The sequence below is a fragment of the Phaethon aethereus genome (genome assembly GCF_964289735.1).
Source record: "Phaethon aethereus genome assembly, chromosome: 3".
NCBI classification, from domain to species: domain Eukaryota; kingdom Metazoa; phylum Chordata; class Aves; order Phaethontiformes; family Phaethontidae; genus Phaethon; species Phaethon aethereus.
Genome location: NC_138576.1, coordinates 35097945 through 35114441, shown reverse-complemented (window position 1 = coordinate 35114441; position 16497 = coordinate 35097945). Strand labels below are relative to the sequence as shown.

Genomic DNA, 16497 nt, shown 5'->3' with positions numbered 1-16497 from the left:
TGCTGATCTGTCCTAGGTCACAAGCAAAAATATTCTTTCTTTACTGCTGTCTTTTAAGAATTTGCACAAAATTTATCTAAGGCTTTAAAAGTTCGGTGGAATGCCCAAAAAGACACAGTCATCATAACACAGCAACATGACCAGTTGAAATTAGTTAAGCTACCTCAAGCGCATTAAGTCCATCCTCATTCCACACTACAGACTGCAAAAGTATGCAGATACAGAAGCCTGTTTTGAGAGAAGCAGCTTCATAAGAACATACCTTAAAACGAACAAACTACTCCAATTCATGTCTACCTTTCTAAAAGTTTGTCAAGCCCTCAGATTTTGACAACAGCCTGTTTCAAAGAACACATGAGACTGATCAAAATCTGTTCTCTCAGGGCATCCCATTGACTGTTTTCCCTACGCTTAATAGTCTTTATCCGCCGCTTAATATCTGCTGTTCCTTTAGCTCCCAACCTCAGAAAAAGTTGTAAGACTAGGTGTATCTTTACCACCATTAATTCACCTGCATCCTGGTATCCCTGCCGTATGCTGGGAAGCTGTATTGTCATTCTGCTTGTTCTTCCATCAGTCATCCGTTTCTCTAACTCAGTATCTTCAAACAAAGCCAAATAACACAAGAAGAAAACTCTGATTAACCATGTGATATATGACATTCATAAAATCGTTACACGGTGAAACTCCCAGCTAAAGTAACAGCTCAGTATCTGCCAAAATACGTGTTACTTTCAAAAAGTGACTGGAAAAAAGATAGGCCACAATTTTAGTTACAGGCTTACTCAAGTTTGGTTTAGTTGCAGTAAGTTAGAAATGCACCCATGTTAGTCTTCTGCTGTCAGTAATTTGCTGCTGAATGAACAGCATTTCTATCGCCCGCTGCTGAGGTTGTCAGACCCAGCAAAAAGGAAGTTTCATTTGTTCTTTTTTTTCCACTTAATGAATCAAGCAAAGTTGATCTTCTGTTTTCATTACTCAGTTATAAATGTAATTTTAAAAATTAACTAGCCAGGTGCTTTTTACAGCTATTGAAAGTTAAGAAAAATAACTTTCTCCCTAGGCTGTAAGACGAGCTAACTCTGGCTGAGGGGCAAGAGTTACACAGTCACAGGAGTGAGCACTCAGAACATACTGCTGAGTCCAGGCCGAAAGAGGTTGCAAGAACTGAAATATTAAAGAGTTTGAGTGACAGTTTGAGCTGTGGTAACAGAGAGGTCATAGAGACCTCTATAAGAGGTCAGAGACTTTGAGATATTAGGTAGGCAGAAATCATACTAGGAATGATAGAGATCCATCTCAACAATGATGCCTGGGTTACCATCCTGCACAAAAGTCAGTGACTCTGTTGTCTGTGGTAACTTAGAAAAAGGTAGGAGGAGAAATGACACTCAAATCTACGATGCTGACCAATGCCCTGTGTCCTGGTTTCTGCCAGGATAGAGCTGGTTTTCTTCACAGAAGCTGGTGTGAGGCTGTTTTGGATTTGGGATGAGAAACTGTTGACAAGGTGCTGATGTTTTGGGTTGTTGCCGAGCAGTCAAGGACAGTCCAGCTTCTCATTCTGGCCTGCCAGCGAGCAGGCTGGGGGTGCCCGGGGAGCTGGGAGGGGACACAGCCGGGACAGCTGACCCAGGCTGGCCAAAGGGATATTCCATACCATATGACGTCATGCCCAGTACATAAACTGGAGTTGGCCGGGGGGCGGGAATCGCTGCTCAGGGACGGGCTGTCGATCGCCGGGTGGTGAGCAATTGCTGTATTGGGCATCACTTGTTCTTGTACATTCCTTTGCGGGTATTATTATTGTTGTTATCATTGTTGTTTCTTTCTCTCTTTCTGTCCTATTAAACTGTTTTTATCTCAACCCACGAGTTTTTTCCCCACTTCTCTCCCCGTCCCACTGGGGGAGGGAGGAGTGAGCGAGCACCCGCATGGTGCCTGGTTGCTGGCTGGGGCTAAACCACGACACCATGGTGTTGCCTTTCCATATTATTCCAAGAGAAAAGACAAATTTCTTCTGTGAAGATTTTTCACTGTTTGCAGAGCATCTAAGACACTGACAGGTAGCTACACAGGTAACTAGAACATCCAAGAGCAAAACTGATACAAATACTGGGTACTATTTAATCGTGAACTTGCATCTCCTGCATTTGTTACAAGAAAGACGTCTGCGGATTAGTGAATGACATCCTGCGGAACTGTGCCTTAGTGTGCCATCATTTCCACAAAGCATTCTAACAATTTTCCAGTATTCTGCATTAATTATTGTTTTTAATAAACCTACAAATTTTAACGATTTTTTAGAACACGTAACCGTCAATTCCCAGGGCTCGACTGCAAGATACCAGTTTCATCCTCCTGCCAGAAAACCGTATGAACTGTACGTGTAGTGATTTGTTGCCGTCACCTGCACACCCTCTAGAGGTAGGCAAGGCAGCCCTCAGTTTGAACTTAATCCACAGATCCATACTTGGAAGAGCATAACCTGCCAACATCACATATCCATTACAGTACGCCCCGCGTTTAAAGACGAGGCTGAAAGACAGAACTTTATTACTGAGCCGTCACAACGTAGTGAATACAGCAGATACCCTGTGTGGTCGTCAGACACGACTCCGTGATAGGCGCCGGACTGCGCGTGGTGAAGGCACCCGCTGGTTCGTTGCAGAATGCTAAATGTAGGTATTCGGAGATGAGTGGACCTCCTTAATATACTTATTCCATTCTCAAAATCAAAATACACTTCAGATCTCTTGACTGACTCTTCTCTAAATGACTTCAAAATCTTTGCAACTGTTCACATTTTCATCCAGGATCATTTTCATTTTAGTCTTATTGCACAGAGATTTGCCTCTTTACCCTCAAAACAGAGGAGAATACAACTTTATCACGGATTAATAAACCTGAAAAACATGGTCAAAATTTCATAAAAACACGTTTCTTAAATACCGAGCACTCTATGACAGTTAATTTTATCTTCCAGATACGGATCATATCTGGAATGTCACTGCCTTAATATACCTGAGTTTTCAGTTGCTATCCATTATATTATTTATGATTAACTCATAAAGCTGGTGATAAAGGCAAGCCAAAAAGAATGCCATGACCTTTCTTTGCAGTGAGGTAATTTACAGATATGGGCAGATGAAAAAATACTGGAGAGCTAAATCATACAAAGGATTTTTCCAAGTAAATACTTCTCTTCTGACACTTACTAGTGTGGTATCACACTTCAGTTTGGTACAGCTACTTCAGCCCCGTCCTTCCCATTAATGAACTGCGGCAATACCAAAATTTAATCTAATATTACCGTATTTTTAGACGTCTTTGATATTTTATCAATATCATTAAGTCAGCTACGGTTTCAAGGAGAAATTTCCTGGACAAGAACAAGACTGACTGAATTCCTTCCTGCAGAAAAAGCCCCTGCGGATTGTATTTTTCACTGAGATAAGGAGTATTCAGAAGCAGTGGAATTTCAGATGCACCTCCCCAGGTTTTCCACCAAGTGTAGGTGTAGCCATGCTGGAGGTCAGAGACTGGGCTGCACTGTGCTGACCCAGCTGCGTCCCTTCCTGTCAAACAACCCACAAGAGCAGCTAAAAAGTGACCTAAGCTCCAGCAGAGAGTGGACCCAGATAAACCAGCTGAGGCTCAGTCCCAGCAAGGAGATTACACAAACATTTACCAAGGGAAAAGTGATCAGAAACACAATCAGGGAGCGAATAAAATTTTTATGTTGTAGTAAAAATATTACTGATTATTTCCCCAGGTCTGCACACAGGGTCAAGACCTCAATGTAAGAAAAATGTAAAGATCAATAGCGTGTTTTATTTATACATAAATCCAATCAATTCATTCACACTGGTACTTCAGCTTTCTCTCTACAGAAGGCAGATAATAAAATGGGAAAAAGTTAATTAAAAACATATTATTAATATAAGACAAGTACTTTTCTAACCTGAAAGTAATATTCAGTATCAGTCAAGAACTGTTACAGTCAAGCAGACACTCATAAATTCTCCTTCACCTCAATGATTTTGTTCCCCCCTAGGTAACTTCTCCTGCCTCTGCAATTCCACAAATGCTCTCACCATAACTCTCCCTACACAGTATGTCCAAACGGCAAAATCTCAGGTGGAGTGCCCACACATATATAATGTAGCAGCTTCAAAGATTTCAGGATAGGCCTTCCTCTCCCCACAAAAGAACTTCTCAAGTTTAACTTCAGAAGCTTTATAAACATGTCTCTAATTCAGATGGGTTTTCGCCATCATACCTGATTGAAGGATAGAGCTTTTATCAATGCTCAGTTTGATGATTTCTACTAGTTACTACGTAAGTGCCTAAAACTATTAATAACACCACTAAAAAGTATGTCTACAAGCATTTTCAATATGAAAATAAGATTCCTTCCAAAGCATATTTATAATTCAGGATCATCACCTTTCTCATGACTGCCTACAATAACTTCTCAATTCCAACACCCCAGCAAAGAGATTATTTGCAGAAGCCAAATCACAAGTTCAGTCATCAGTCAGTACGACCTTTGAGGAAGGCTAACTTCTTTCCAGACAGTGTCTCCAACCACCAAATGAAATCTATTGTTTCTAAGCTTAAGGGGAAAGAAATATGATTCTATGATTCAGTGATTCTATGATTCTGTCTCCCAACTGCACTTCAGAAGGGTCTACGGGACGGGTCTAAGAAAAACCCTCCATCTGCCAGCACAGGCTCTTATTTCCCTGTTGCAAAGATACCTGCAATTAGCTCGTTCACACGCTGCTTTACGTTTCCTGCCACCTATGCGCGTCCTTTTGCAGAAAGCAGCAAAGAGCAAGTCTGTGCTCCTTCCTGTGACAATGGTTCATCCAGTGCCTGCGGGAAAACTTGACTTTACAGGAAAGTATCAACTGCACAGAGACGAGAGCAGAAACAGAGATTTCTTTCCTCCTAATGATTTTAGAGACTACTTCTAACCTCAGTCAGCATAACTTTCTTGGATGTAAAATGAGGTCACTGTGTGATTTCCTGGCAACACGGCAATGCTTCTTCTCTGGTGCTGGGCCACCTGATGGGAAGAGGACATCACCTGCTCACCAGCCCCAGCTGCAGTGTGGGCACCACTCCAGACTCATCATGCCAGCTTCAAATGAGCCATCACCTGTCATTCTCCAAAGATGTGGCAGTTCTGCCATTGAAAAGACATGGTTACTGATACAGAGTTGTCTCCTGGGGAGACCAACTGACATTTCCAAGCTTACTGCCAAGGACGAGTGGCCCTCCACCCTGACTACTTACAGAAATGCATCCAAACCAATATTTCATCGTAATTTTCCCACAAAAGGCCCTCTCAAGTATGTCAGGATCCTTTCACTTATTTAGAAAGGCCCCAGCAGTAACTTTTAAGTGCACTCCTACCAAGCGAGCCTGGAAGAGGAAGATTTGTGCATTTGCTTCTAATGGGTAATTCTCAGATACCATGGTTATGGATGAGCTTAGGCCGTACGAAGCAATTAAATTTAATGCCCTAGGAGAAGTTAGATGCTATTTCTGACTGAATGACCTCAAAAGGGTGTGTGCAGATGCTCTAATCTATGACACCAGTGAATGAGGAAGGCATCTGAATGTTTTTGGTAGCATTTTTTTTCCCTCTCAAAGCAGAAAGATTTTACTCTCTTGATTTTGTCATATTGACTCCTGGCACCACTCTCTTGCTACTATATGATATCAGGTATGACTACAATAAAATAATTAAAACTCTACAGAAGCCTTGAAAGGCGTAATATGTTTGCTTTGTTGAACTAGGGAGTCTCAAAGCAAGAAGGAAGCCAAGACAAACAGGGATATATTACTTAAATCAAGAAGTGGGCAGGTACAGAACTTCCTTTCTTCATTATTTCTAATCAGTTTAAGAGCATGATTCATTTGTTAAACTTAATTCTATACAAGTGGGGAGAAAAAAGTGAATTACCTATTGAATGCACAATAGAATAATCAAAGGAAGCTGCAGCTACGCCATGCCTTTGAAAATCATTCACTCTTAAAGAAAATGCTTACATACATATTTATGCCCATCTCTGTTAAGGAAAATACACACATTTATGTTTGAAGATCTTCTTGGGTGAAGGCCAAACAGAGAAATTCAGACACATGTAGCTGGAGGACTGTGTCCACCTCTGAATCACTGGACCAGACTGTATATATTAAGAAGTTATCACACAGACTTTCAAGTAGAAGACGCTGCCTGAGATTACAGTTCAGTGCCCACAGTGATGAACGTTTTGCTGAGCTTCCTGTAACACAATTACACAGCCACTCAGACAGCTATCACAAGATAAATCTAATGCTCAACAGAAAATTGAAAATATTTCTGGATTAAGTGCAGCTGACCTGTAAGACAGCCTTTGAACTTTTAATTAATATCTTTAAAGGAAGTTTACTTTGCACATGAGCACAGCAACTGCTTAAAATTATTCTGCAATTGATAAACTGTACAGCTGATTAATTTTCTACCTTAACTGACCTGTGGTGGCAATCCCTTGGGTAATCTACATCTGCTCTCTTACAGGAAATCTGTACACCAAACTTTAAAAAAAAAATCTCTCAGAAGAAACAGAAAAAGGACGGGAAAAAAGTTTCCCCAAACTCAGTATAGTTTATACAAAACATATTTAGAAATGAATCTCAATACACCAGGATTAATTAAAAAAAAAACAACAAACAAGAATGCACGCTCTGTTGCATTAATGGTTTGCAAAAGGAAAAAGCAACACTTCTTTTAAGAATAAACACCTGCCTCATTAGGAATAATGTAGCAAACAATGTCTATTATGTATACATGTTAAAGATTTTTCATTAGATAGTATTACTCATGCTTTCTATTCCATCTGTGTAGAAGACTTGTGTGCAGAAGACTCACTTCTGCTTCAATTAAAATCAGTGGCAAATTTCATGAATTTTCATCAGACATTCATGGTAATGGAAATATGAACCATATAAAAACATCAAACAGTTGGCAATTAAGTTTCACCTTTGAATTACTAAGAAACAACTACCTTACAGCAGTGACCTTTACTGGCAATATCAGAAGTTTACATTGTCTAGGAATAAAAGTTTTTCCTTCTATGTATTTTCCCCGTAAAAAGATTAATAAAGTTACAAACCATGCGCTTTTCCTTTCCACTGAAGCTATTATGAAAAATTCAACTGCATTTTTATGAGTATTGGTAAATATATTAATGATGTTTATTCTCATAAATAGGGAAATCACTATTAATGACTGAATGATCATTGGATTTCCATTTGGTTGACGCTAAAAATTATTTGAAATTATTGCAAAAATATTAGTTCAATTGTACTGTCATGATTTTCATCCAATTCAGGAAACTTAATTAAGCTATAAACAACAACAGTAAAAGATGGTGAATAGCTATTAAAAATATAGTCAGATTTGGAGCATGGAAAGAGCATCAAGTCTGTGTAGGTATCATGACTTCTATGACTTCTATTTTTGCTTTACAAAGTCAAATATCACAGCAGCTTAAAAAGTATTGGGGGGGGTGGAAAGGTGTCTAGGTCTTTAAGCTAATGGTCTAGAGCCTACCCTGACAATCTGTCACACAAATATTGTCTCACAGGCAATCAAAATCTTTCTAAAATCTTTCTCGCATCCTCTAAAACAACTATGCCTTTGAGACAACACATATTTAATGCCACATTATTTATTCATAGACCGCCCAAACCCTGGACAACATCTATAATTTCCAGCAACATCTTTCACCATATGAGGCCACAGAAAGTTCACCAAGAGTCCCTGCATCATAGAAGACACTCAGTATGAAAGACAAGAAATGACACGCCCAAGACTGGCACACAAAGAAAAACAGATATTAGGTAGGACTCTTGCCCCCAAATATAATGCTAATTGCATGATTTTTGCATGAGGGAGAAAGCTACAGCAAAAAGATAATTATAAAGAAAGCTCTTATCTCACTTCTTGCTTAAGGATGGGGAAGAGATTAAAAAGACCCTACTTGCAAAGGTGTACATTTATTTAAAAATTGGAGACCCAAACACTAATCTAAGATACTATCCACCTTCCTAGCCACACACAGAATTTCTAATCCCATTTGAGAAATAAACTTAATGAAAATAGAACATAGTCAACGTGCATGAACCTTCACCAGTCCCGGTCTTCCTCAAAGAAAGCCTTTTTTTCTCTTCTTTCTAGGACACTGAGGATCAGTTTTGATTTTTATGGCGAATTAGTTGTTTCCCCCGGGTCACTACTCTTGAGGCAGAAAGTAAGGCCCATACAAATGAGAAAACTTAGTATACCAAGCCTGAAAAAATAAAATGTGAAACAGTATTTTACTAAGGTAAAGTACTAAGGTACTGAAAATTCTGAGGTGGGCAATAGCTCTACAACAAAAAACCAAGCGAAAAAGAGAAGTTAGGTTGCCTTACTCATTGCCTGTGATATGGTTCCAGCAGAGGACTACTGTCCATGAACACCACCAGGAAAGAGGAGGAATGAAGTATTGTTGACCATTTTATCTTCTCTGCCAATCACAGAGAAAATGCAAGCGGTTTTAAAGATTTAAAAATCTCCAGTTCTCTGGTCAGTGTACAGTGACTGAAACAGCACAAGAAAATACAGGACACGAATGTAAAAACCTCGTAAAAACTAAGCTTGTTCAGTCGGGCAAGAGGGTGATCTAACAGGTGACCTAAGCAGCCTACAGCTACTTGAAGGGAAATCACAAGGGTGAAGAAGCCAAATTCTTGTTGATAGTGCCAGATGATACATAAGGGGCAATGACCATAAACTGCCACCTGGGAGGTTCATGTTGGCTCTCTCCTCCTTCCTCACGACAAAACCCCTCTTTTTTCAACAGGTGGGTGTTGCAGACCTACAGGTTACCCAGCAAGGAGGTGGGACCTCCACCTAGGGAAGTTTAAGACCTGTCTAGACAAAGCCTGGCTGCCATGACTGGGAAGAGTGTGTCTTCCAGTTGGACTGGGTGACTTCCAAAGGTCCCTTCCAAACAACATTTAAGTGACAAATGGAATCACAAACTGCCTCAGATGCGGCAAGCCGCTGCAGATTTATTCTGAAGTACATCTAAATATCCACCATCATTCACAGAATCACAGAATCACAGAATCACTAGGTTGGAAAGGACCTTCAAGATCATCAAGTCCAACCATTAATCCAGCACCACCATGTCCCCTAAACCATGTCCTGAAGCGCCCCGTCCACACGTTTTTTGAACACTTCCAGAGATGGTGACTCCACCACCTTCCTGGGCAGCCTGTTCCAATGCCTGACCACCCTCTCGGTGAAGAAATTTTTCCTAATATCCAATCTAAACCTCCCCTGGCGCAACTTGAGGCCATTTCCTCTTGTCCTATCACTAGTTACTTGGGAGAAGAGACAAACACCCTCGTCGCCACAACCCCCTTTCAGGTAGTTGTAGAGAGCGATAAGGTCTCCCCTCAGCCTCCTCTTCTCCAGACTAAACAACCCCAGTTCCCTCAGCCGCTCCTCATAAGACTTGTCCTCCAGACCCCTCACCAGCTTCGTTGCCCTTCTCTGGACACGCTCCAGCACCTCAGCATCCTTCTTGTAGTGAGGGGCCCAAAACTGAACACAGGATTCAAGGTGCGGCCTCACCAGTGCCGAGTACAGGGGCACAATCACTTCCCTACTCCTGCTGGCCACACTATTCCTGATACAGACCAGGACACTGTTGGCCTTCTTGGCCACCTGGGCACACTGCCGGCTCATATTCAGCCGGCTGTCAACCAGCACCCCCAGGTCCTTTTCCGCCGGGCTGCTCTCCAGCCGCTCCTTCCCAAGCCTGTAGCATTGCATGGGGTTGTTGTGGCCAAAGTGCAGGACCCGGCACTTGGCCTTGTTAAACCTCATACAGTTGGCCTCTGCCCATCGATCCAGCCTGTCCAGATCCCTCTGCAGAGCCCTCCTACCCTCCAGCAGATCAACACTCCCACCCAACTTGGTGTCATCTGCAAACTTACTGAGGGAGCACTCGATTCCCTCATCCAGATCATCTATAAAGATATTGAACAAGACCGGCCCCAGAACCGAGCCCTGGGGAACACCGCTTGTGACCGGCCGCCAGCCGGATTTAACGCCGTTCACCACAACGTTTAACCACCGTTCTCTGGGCTCGGCCATCCAGCCAGTTCCTCACCCAGCGAAGAGTAAACCTGTCTAAGCCACGAGCCGCCAGTTTCTCCAGGAGAATGCTGTGGGAGACGTTGTCAAAGGCTTTACTAAAGTCCAGGTAGACAACGTCCACAGTCTTTCCCTCCATCCACTAGGCGGGTCACCTGGTCATAGAAGGAGATCAGGTTGGTCAAGCAGGACCTGCCTTTCAAGAACCCATGCTGGCTGGGCCTGATCCCTTGGTTGTCCTAGGTCACTCCCGAAAAGAAAATGCCTACTAAAGTTTAGGTGTTATAGTTAAAGAGTTTTAAGTTTTTACCTCCTTAGCACATAATAAGATTTGCTTTGCCACATCATTTATGCTGTCAATCCTATTATTTGTTATTTGTAAATACAATGCTGCTGGGTTTTTTTTAAGCATATAAAAATATATTGTTATCCTAACAACATCAGACTGAAATGGTGCTTGAAAAGGTGAAAGCCATAGATATACCCACAGGGCACCTGGAACTAGTTCATTAGATGCCTTGAGATGGGTAACATAAAGAAATAAAATCATATCTCCTACTTTCTGATAGTAGGAGAAAAAGCAAGTATTTAGGCTGTTGCACACCACAGTTTTTTTAATCAGAACATGGAACCTCCCTAATTATACAAATGGCACAGTATGATGCAGCGCTGTTAGCTCACGTGCAAAGATGCTGCTGTTCAATAGCCATCTGATCATTAGCAAGCTACGTCCTTTCCAGCAGATCTGCAAAACTAAAATAGCTAGTTAAATCTTTGATGGAATCCTTAGATTTTTTTTTCAGAAATAATTTTTTAAGCCTTTTTCCACCAATAACTCAAAAAGACAAGAAGAACATCATACAGGCTCTTAAATTCATCTAGCACAGTATCTTCCATCTCCAGCAATGGCCAACAGAGGATGCCCATGGAAACCTATCAATACAGGTCATGCAAAGTGATACTGCCCTTGTGCACGCATCCAGCCCGGCGATTTGTGATTCAGACGCTTCAGAAGCAAAAGGTGGTGGCTTTGCAAAGAGAAGGACATCCCCACAACAAACGTTAAAGAATTCTGCATGGAATATATTACAAAGAAGTCAGTAAGAAACAGAAACTTTATTATTCCAGAAATAAATCCAACATGTTAAATTAGGAAACTTATGCAACTGATTATATCCTCCCAGTATAAACAGTATCAAAGAGCAGTATTTTTTTCTGAACGTCTCATGCCATCTCTTTTTCAGAATGTCAATTAAGAATAAAAATAATACAAAATCCTTACGACAACTGAAGATGAAACCCAGAGTTAAATTTGCAACAAATCTGGAATTCCCCTTTGATCATTCTAAGGCAGTGTCTGTACATTTTTATCAAACCGAGCAACCCAAAGTAATGTAAATAAACAGCAAGAGCAACAACACAAAGAAATCCTATGACATCCCAAGACAATCCTTTTGAAAAATTAGAGTATCACAGCATTTTAATGTAGGTGCACGCCCATTAAATATGCACGTGCTCCATGTGTAGGTGATGTGGTGTGAGATAAATATTTTACTAGCAGGAGTTTAAGTTACTGACACATTACTCACGAACGGTATGAACGTTCTTTTCTGGTTTTATAAGTGTTCATATTTTCAGTTTTCCTGAATGATTAAGAACTGAAGACTGGGGTATCTGAAACGCAGTTTTTCAAAAACTTGCAGGAACGAGCTTAGATTTTTAACTAGGGCTTCTATGTAAAGAGCTACTGAGGTGCACAAAAAGGAGCCAAGAAACATGTAATTTATGGCTTTACCTCCCAGCACAACTATACTGAAGCCAAAGGCCTTTGCTCAAGAGTAAGTCCTTCCTCTAGTAGCGGAAGTTTGCTGAACAGCTGTCTTTTCCAGCCTTTGGCAAGTTTATATTTACAAATAAATTAACCAATTGACTTCTGAATGTAGGTCACAGCGCTCGTTCCTCAGGTGCTTGGCCTATTTTTCTCTTACTTGAAAGGGCAAAAAGAAAAAAGAAGAGCGAACCATGCATAATTCTCAGCTCTAGTGTTTTTCCCTATGGAAACAAGAAATGAAAATATCACTGCAGGGATAGTTTCTTATTTGTAACTGATGCTTAATTCCCCACTTCTGATTTCAAAAAACAAACAGTTAAACCTAAATACACTTCTCGATTGAAGACTTTAAACTGAAACTCTGAAACCACCCATGCGTTGCTTCCACCTGCGTATCAGAGCAGGCTTCATTTCAGGAGACCAATGATCTGCCCAAAAGGTCTCACCCCAGGCAGCCCATTCCTGTAACAGAAATAGTACAGAGCTGTAACGGGCTCCGCTGCAGTCAAGAATAGTTCAACAGAGGTAGGAGCAGACATCTCATCCACGTACTTAGTAATGTCTTTGCAACTCTAAACTGCTTGTCTCAAGACTTTTTTTTTTTGCCAAAAGTTGGTGGGGTTATTTTTGGTTTTGTTTTGTTTTTTAATTCTGTAAGAAAATATGTTTTCCAAGATGCAACTGTATTTGGTCAGGTGGCTGGGAAAAAAATGAGCCTGAAACACCAAAAATATTATCTGAGTATCTGGCAGTCATTAAATCAGAATTATATAAATACATTAAAAGAATTTATAGACTGGCAATGAGGATGGCTGTCAAATTGAAATCCAATGGAACTTCAAATGCACCTTAAACACCGTAGCAGTGACAGATCCTTAAAGGTAATATTATTACTAGGTGCCAGTAATGTTTCAAGCTCTTTCACACAGATCTACTCAGATAGAAGATCTAATGTTGGCATTTACAGCTGCCAAAATTGCCATTTGCAATTAAAAATTAAAACTGGTGTTCTTTCTATGCAGGCAATTATCTAAACGCAGCTGGCAATCTTCCTTGTTTACAGTGCTGCTGTGTCATGACTTCACTCTGTTTGGAAATTTACTTTTTTTTTTTTGAGGTTTAAACTTGTCAACCTTATTTCTAACTTGAACTTCACTTGTTTTAATGATTTTCAGCATGATCTCAAAGAGAAAGTTCCAAAACTACAATTTATGGATTTTGTAGGGCAACTTCAGGCGCTGCCGTAAGATAATTCCTAGTAAACACTTTCGCGATTCTCACAACATTAATTTACATCCGTCGACACCGCAGGATAACACCTGTAAGAACCCAAAGAGCAAAATGTACCAAATAAATGCCCTCCAAGAAGAAAGTTCACGCTGTAAGAGTTGAATTTCACAGTAAAACAGCAAGAATGGGCAGATCCTCTAAGTGGACTAAAATCCTTTTACTGAAGATAATATAATATTAAGAATGTTTCTACTGCTTGTTATCTATAACAAGTTTGATCTACTAAACAAATCTATCCACAAAGGATCTTATTAATCACATCGCCATGTTTTTGGCAAAGTATTTTTTCCCTTGTAGAAACTTTTATTGAAGTAGGGTTTGGGGATTTCCCTGCTGATGGGCGAGGAGCACTCTTTATGCTATCAAACAGCTTTTAGGGAGCAGTTGCTTTCTTACCGAAGCTGCTGTAACCGCTAGCTTGATTCCGGCAACTATCATGGAAATATAATTACCTACAGCATATCAATTAAATCTTCTGATTTATTTATGATATATTTTCTGTAGTCGAACGTAGGACTACCTTGCATTATAACCCCGACAGAGTAATGCCTATCATCCTTCCTCTGTAATTTATCGCAACGTTTTCATCTAGGACTATGATCCAGTGGACGGACGACTTGCCAGACTGTATCTCCTTGCCTTGCTCAGCCACCCAAAAGGCTTTTGAGTCGGGCCTTTTCCCCCGAATATTACCAAAACCCGTAAAATCAGGGGATTGCTAAGGGCCTAAGGAACACCACTGACCCTAGGGATACTTTTAGGCAGTTACAGCCTCGGCCTCCCCCCCCAGCTCTCCCAGGCCGGCCTCTCCAAGTAAAGCAGGGCAAGTTTCGCAGCGCGGTGACAGCACCGCTCTCCACAGCGCGACGCGACGGGACGTGTATTTTAGTCACCGGCTTCTCTCGGCATGAGGGCGACAGGAGGAGGCACTTGCTCAAAGAAAAAGCGCAGCAACGACGGACACGGGAGGAGCGGGCGGCCAGTACGGAGGCTGCTTACCGCGCCCTCCCTCGGGGCTGGCCCGCGGCAGCATCCCGCGGCGAGCACACGCGTGGGAAGACGGACGCGGCCCACGCCGCCACCCGCACTCCCTGCGGGACGGCAACCACGCGCTCTCGGAAAACACGCGGGAGGAACGAACGCGCCGCGCGCCTCCGCGGCGCTAACTTTTCAAACTGCGCAGCGCTGGGTATCGGCGAAGCAAAATGCACGCCGCGGGTACCACCGGCCTGTCCCCCGCGCCCCGCCGCCACGGGGAGGGGCCCGGCAGCGGCCAGCACCTCTCGCCCCGTCTAACCTCGGGGCCACCGAGACGGCCGCTGCGGGGGAGCGCCGCGCAGCCACCCCCCCCGCCCCCCCGCGACCCACCGGCCTCAAGCGCTCGGGAGAGAAACGAGCGTGGGCTCCCCGCCGTGCTCTCCTCCGGCTCTTTCTGCCGGGTGAACCGAGCCTCCCCACCATCACCTCCCACCGAGGGCTGCGCGGGTTTTCCGCCGCCCGCGGAGGGCCGCGCCGCAGGTGACAGCGGCTCCCTCGCCTCCGCTGATGCCTCCCGGGCACTTTCGGCGCGAATCGCAGGCACGACGCGACTTGTCTTCCCCGTTGACCAGCCGCGGAACGATGCTCGGGGTGCGGAGCGGGAGGAGGAAGGAAGCTGCGCGCTGCGCGGTGCGGCGCGGCTCTGGCCGGGGGCAGGTGCGGGCGGCGGCCCGGGGGACGGAAGGGAAGCGAGGGGAGCGGGTCGGTACTCACACGAAGGCGTGGTAGACGAAGGCCCAGCCGCGGGGCCGCTCCAGCACGTTGTACAGGTAGTTCTGCAGCCGGCGGTACTTGGCGTTCCTGCGGCAGCTCGGCCCGCTGCTGTACGACAGCGGCTTCCCCAGCAGGCTCATGCGGGCGCCGTGCTTCCCGCGGCGGCCCTCCCGCAGCCCGGCGGGGGCGGCCGCGCCGCCGGTGCCCAGGAGCAGCAGGCCGTCGCCGCGGGCCGCCGCGCTCGCCAGCGCCCTGCCCCGGCCCGACTCCACATCCTTCATGCCCGCCGCCGCGCCGCTCTTCACCCAGAGCCCCGCGGAGCCGCCCTCCTCCCCGCCGCCGTGGTTGCGGGGCATGGCATCACCCCGGGCGCCGGGGCGGGCGCCGGGGCCGCGGCGGAGCAGGGCGCGGGCGGCGGCGGCCAGGCACCCCGCGGCGGCGAGCCGCAGGAGGCAGCGGGAGCCGAGGGTCTCCGGGCGGCGCCCGCGGGGCGCGGGGGCGCGGGCCACTTTGGGCGCCCGACGCGGCGGGCCGGGCTGCGGCAGCTTCGCGGGGGCCCCGGCCAGGGAGCAGGCGCCCCCCCGGGCGCGCTCTCCTCCCGGGCGGCGGCGCCCGGCCGCCGGCCCCCAGCAGCACCGCCCGGCGTGGCTCCGCGGCCCGGGACGGGGCGGCGGGAGGGCAGCACCGCGCAGCTCCGGCTGAGAGGCGGCGGGGGCGAGGAGCTCCGGGCGGCGGCTCGGCGGTGCCTCTCGCCGCCCGCTCCCTCGCTGCCTCCCGCGGCTCTTGGCCCGGCCGGGCCGGGCAAGCTGTTGCTCCCGCTCCCAGAGGCGGAGAAAGTCGGCGAGAAAGGCGGGCCGGCGGGGGCAGGCGGGGGCCGCGCTGCTGGGCGCCTCCGCGGCTCGGGGCGCAAGCGGCCGAGGCAGCGGCGGTGCCCGCTGCGGGGCGGGCGGCAAGCGGCTGGCGGGACGCGGCCCCCGCGGGCTACGCGCGGTCCCGGGAAATGTCCATTTAAGTCCGAGAAAGTAACAAAACTGCCGTAAGTCTTGGCGGCGGCGGTGCGGGGGAGGCTCGGCCGGCGGCGGGACCCCGCTGCGGGCGGGGAGCGCGGCCGGCCCGGGCGGGGCAGCGCAGGCGAACCGGCGGGTGTCCCCCCGAGGGGGCGGCGCAGCCCGGCACGCTGCTCCGGCGCTTCCGCCGTGCCCCGGCCCCGCGGGGCGGCGAGAGAGCAAGTCCCAGCGGCGGCGGGGGCTGCCCTCCCTGCGGGCTCCCCCCTTCGCGGCCCCGGCAGCTCCGGCCCCGGCGCGGTGCGGCCGTAGCGCAGCGGTGCCGCCGCTCGCTGCCCGAGCTGCGCCGATGAAACAAAGCTCCCCCTGCCGAGAGCGGTCCTTTAACTCCCCGCCGCATCAAGGTGAGCTTG

General features: G+C 46.0%; 1 protein-coding gene across 5 annotated transcripts in view; it reads right to left on the bottom strand.

The window, feature by feature from the left end:
• The window catches only part of KCNQ5 (potassium voltage-gated channel subfamily Q member 5), a gene marked incomplete at both ends in the record, with an annotated part of 300511 nt that extends 285075 nt beyond the window's left edge, over positions 1–15436 (bottom strand). For all 5 annotated transcript variants that reach the window (XM_081998435.1, XM_081998437.1, XM_081998439.1 and 2 more), the window contains one exon: positions 15081–15436. In XM_081998435.1, coding sequence (XP_081854561.1) covers positions 15081–15436 — 356 coding nt within the window. The remainder of the gene's footprint in view (positions 1–15080) is intronic.
• Between the last annotated feature and the right edge of the window lie 1061 nt (positions 15437–16497).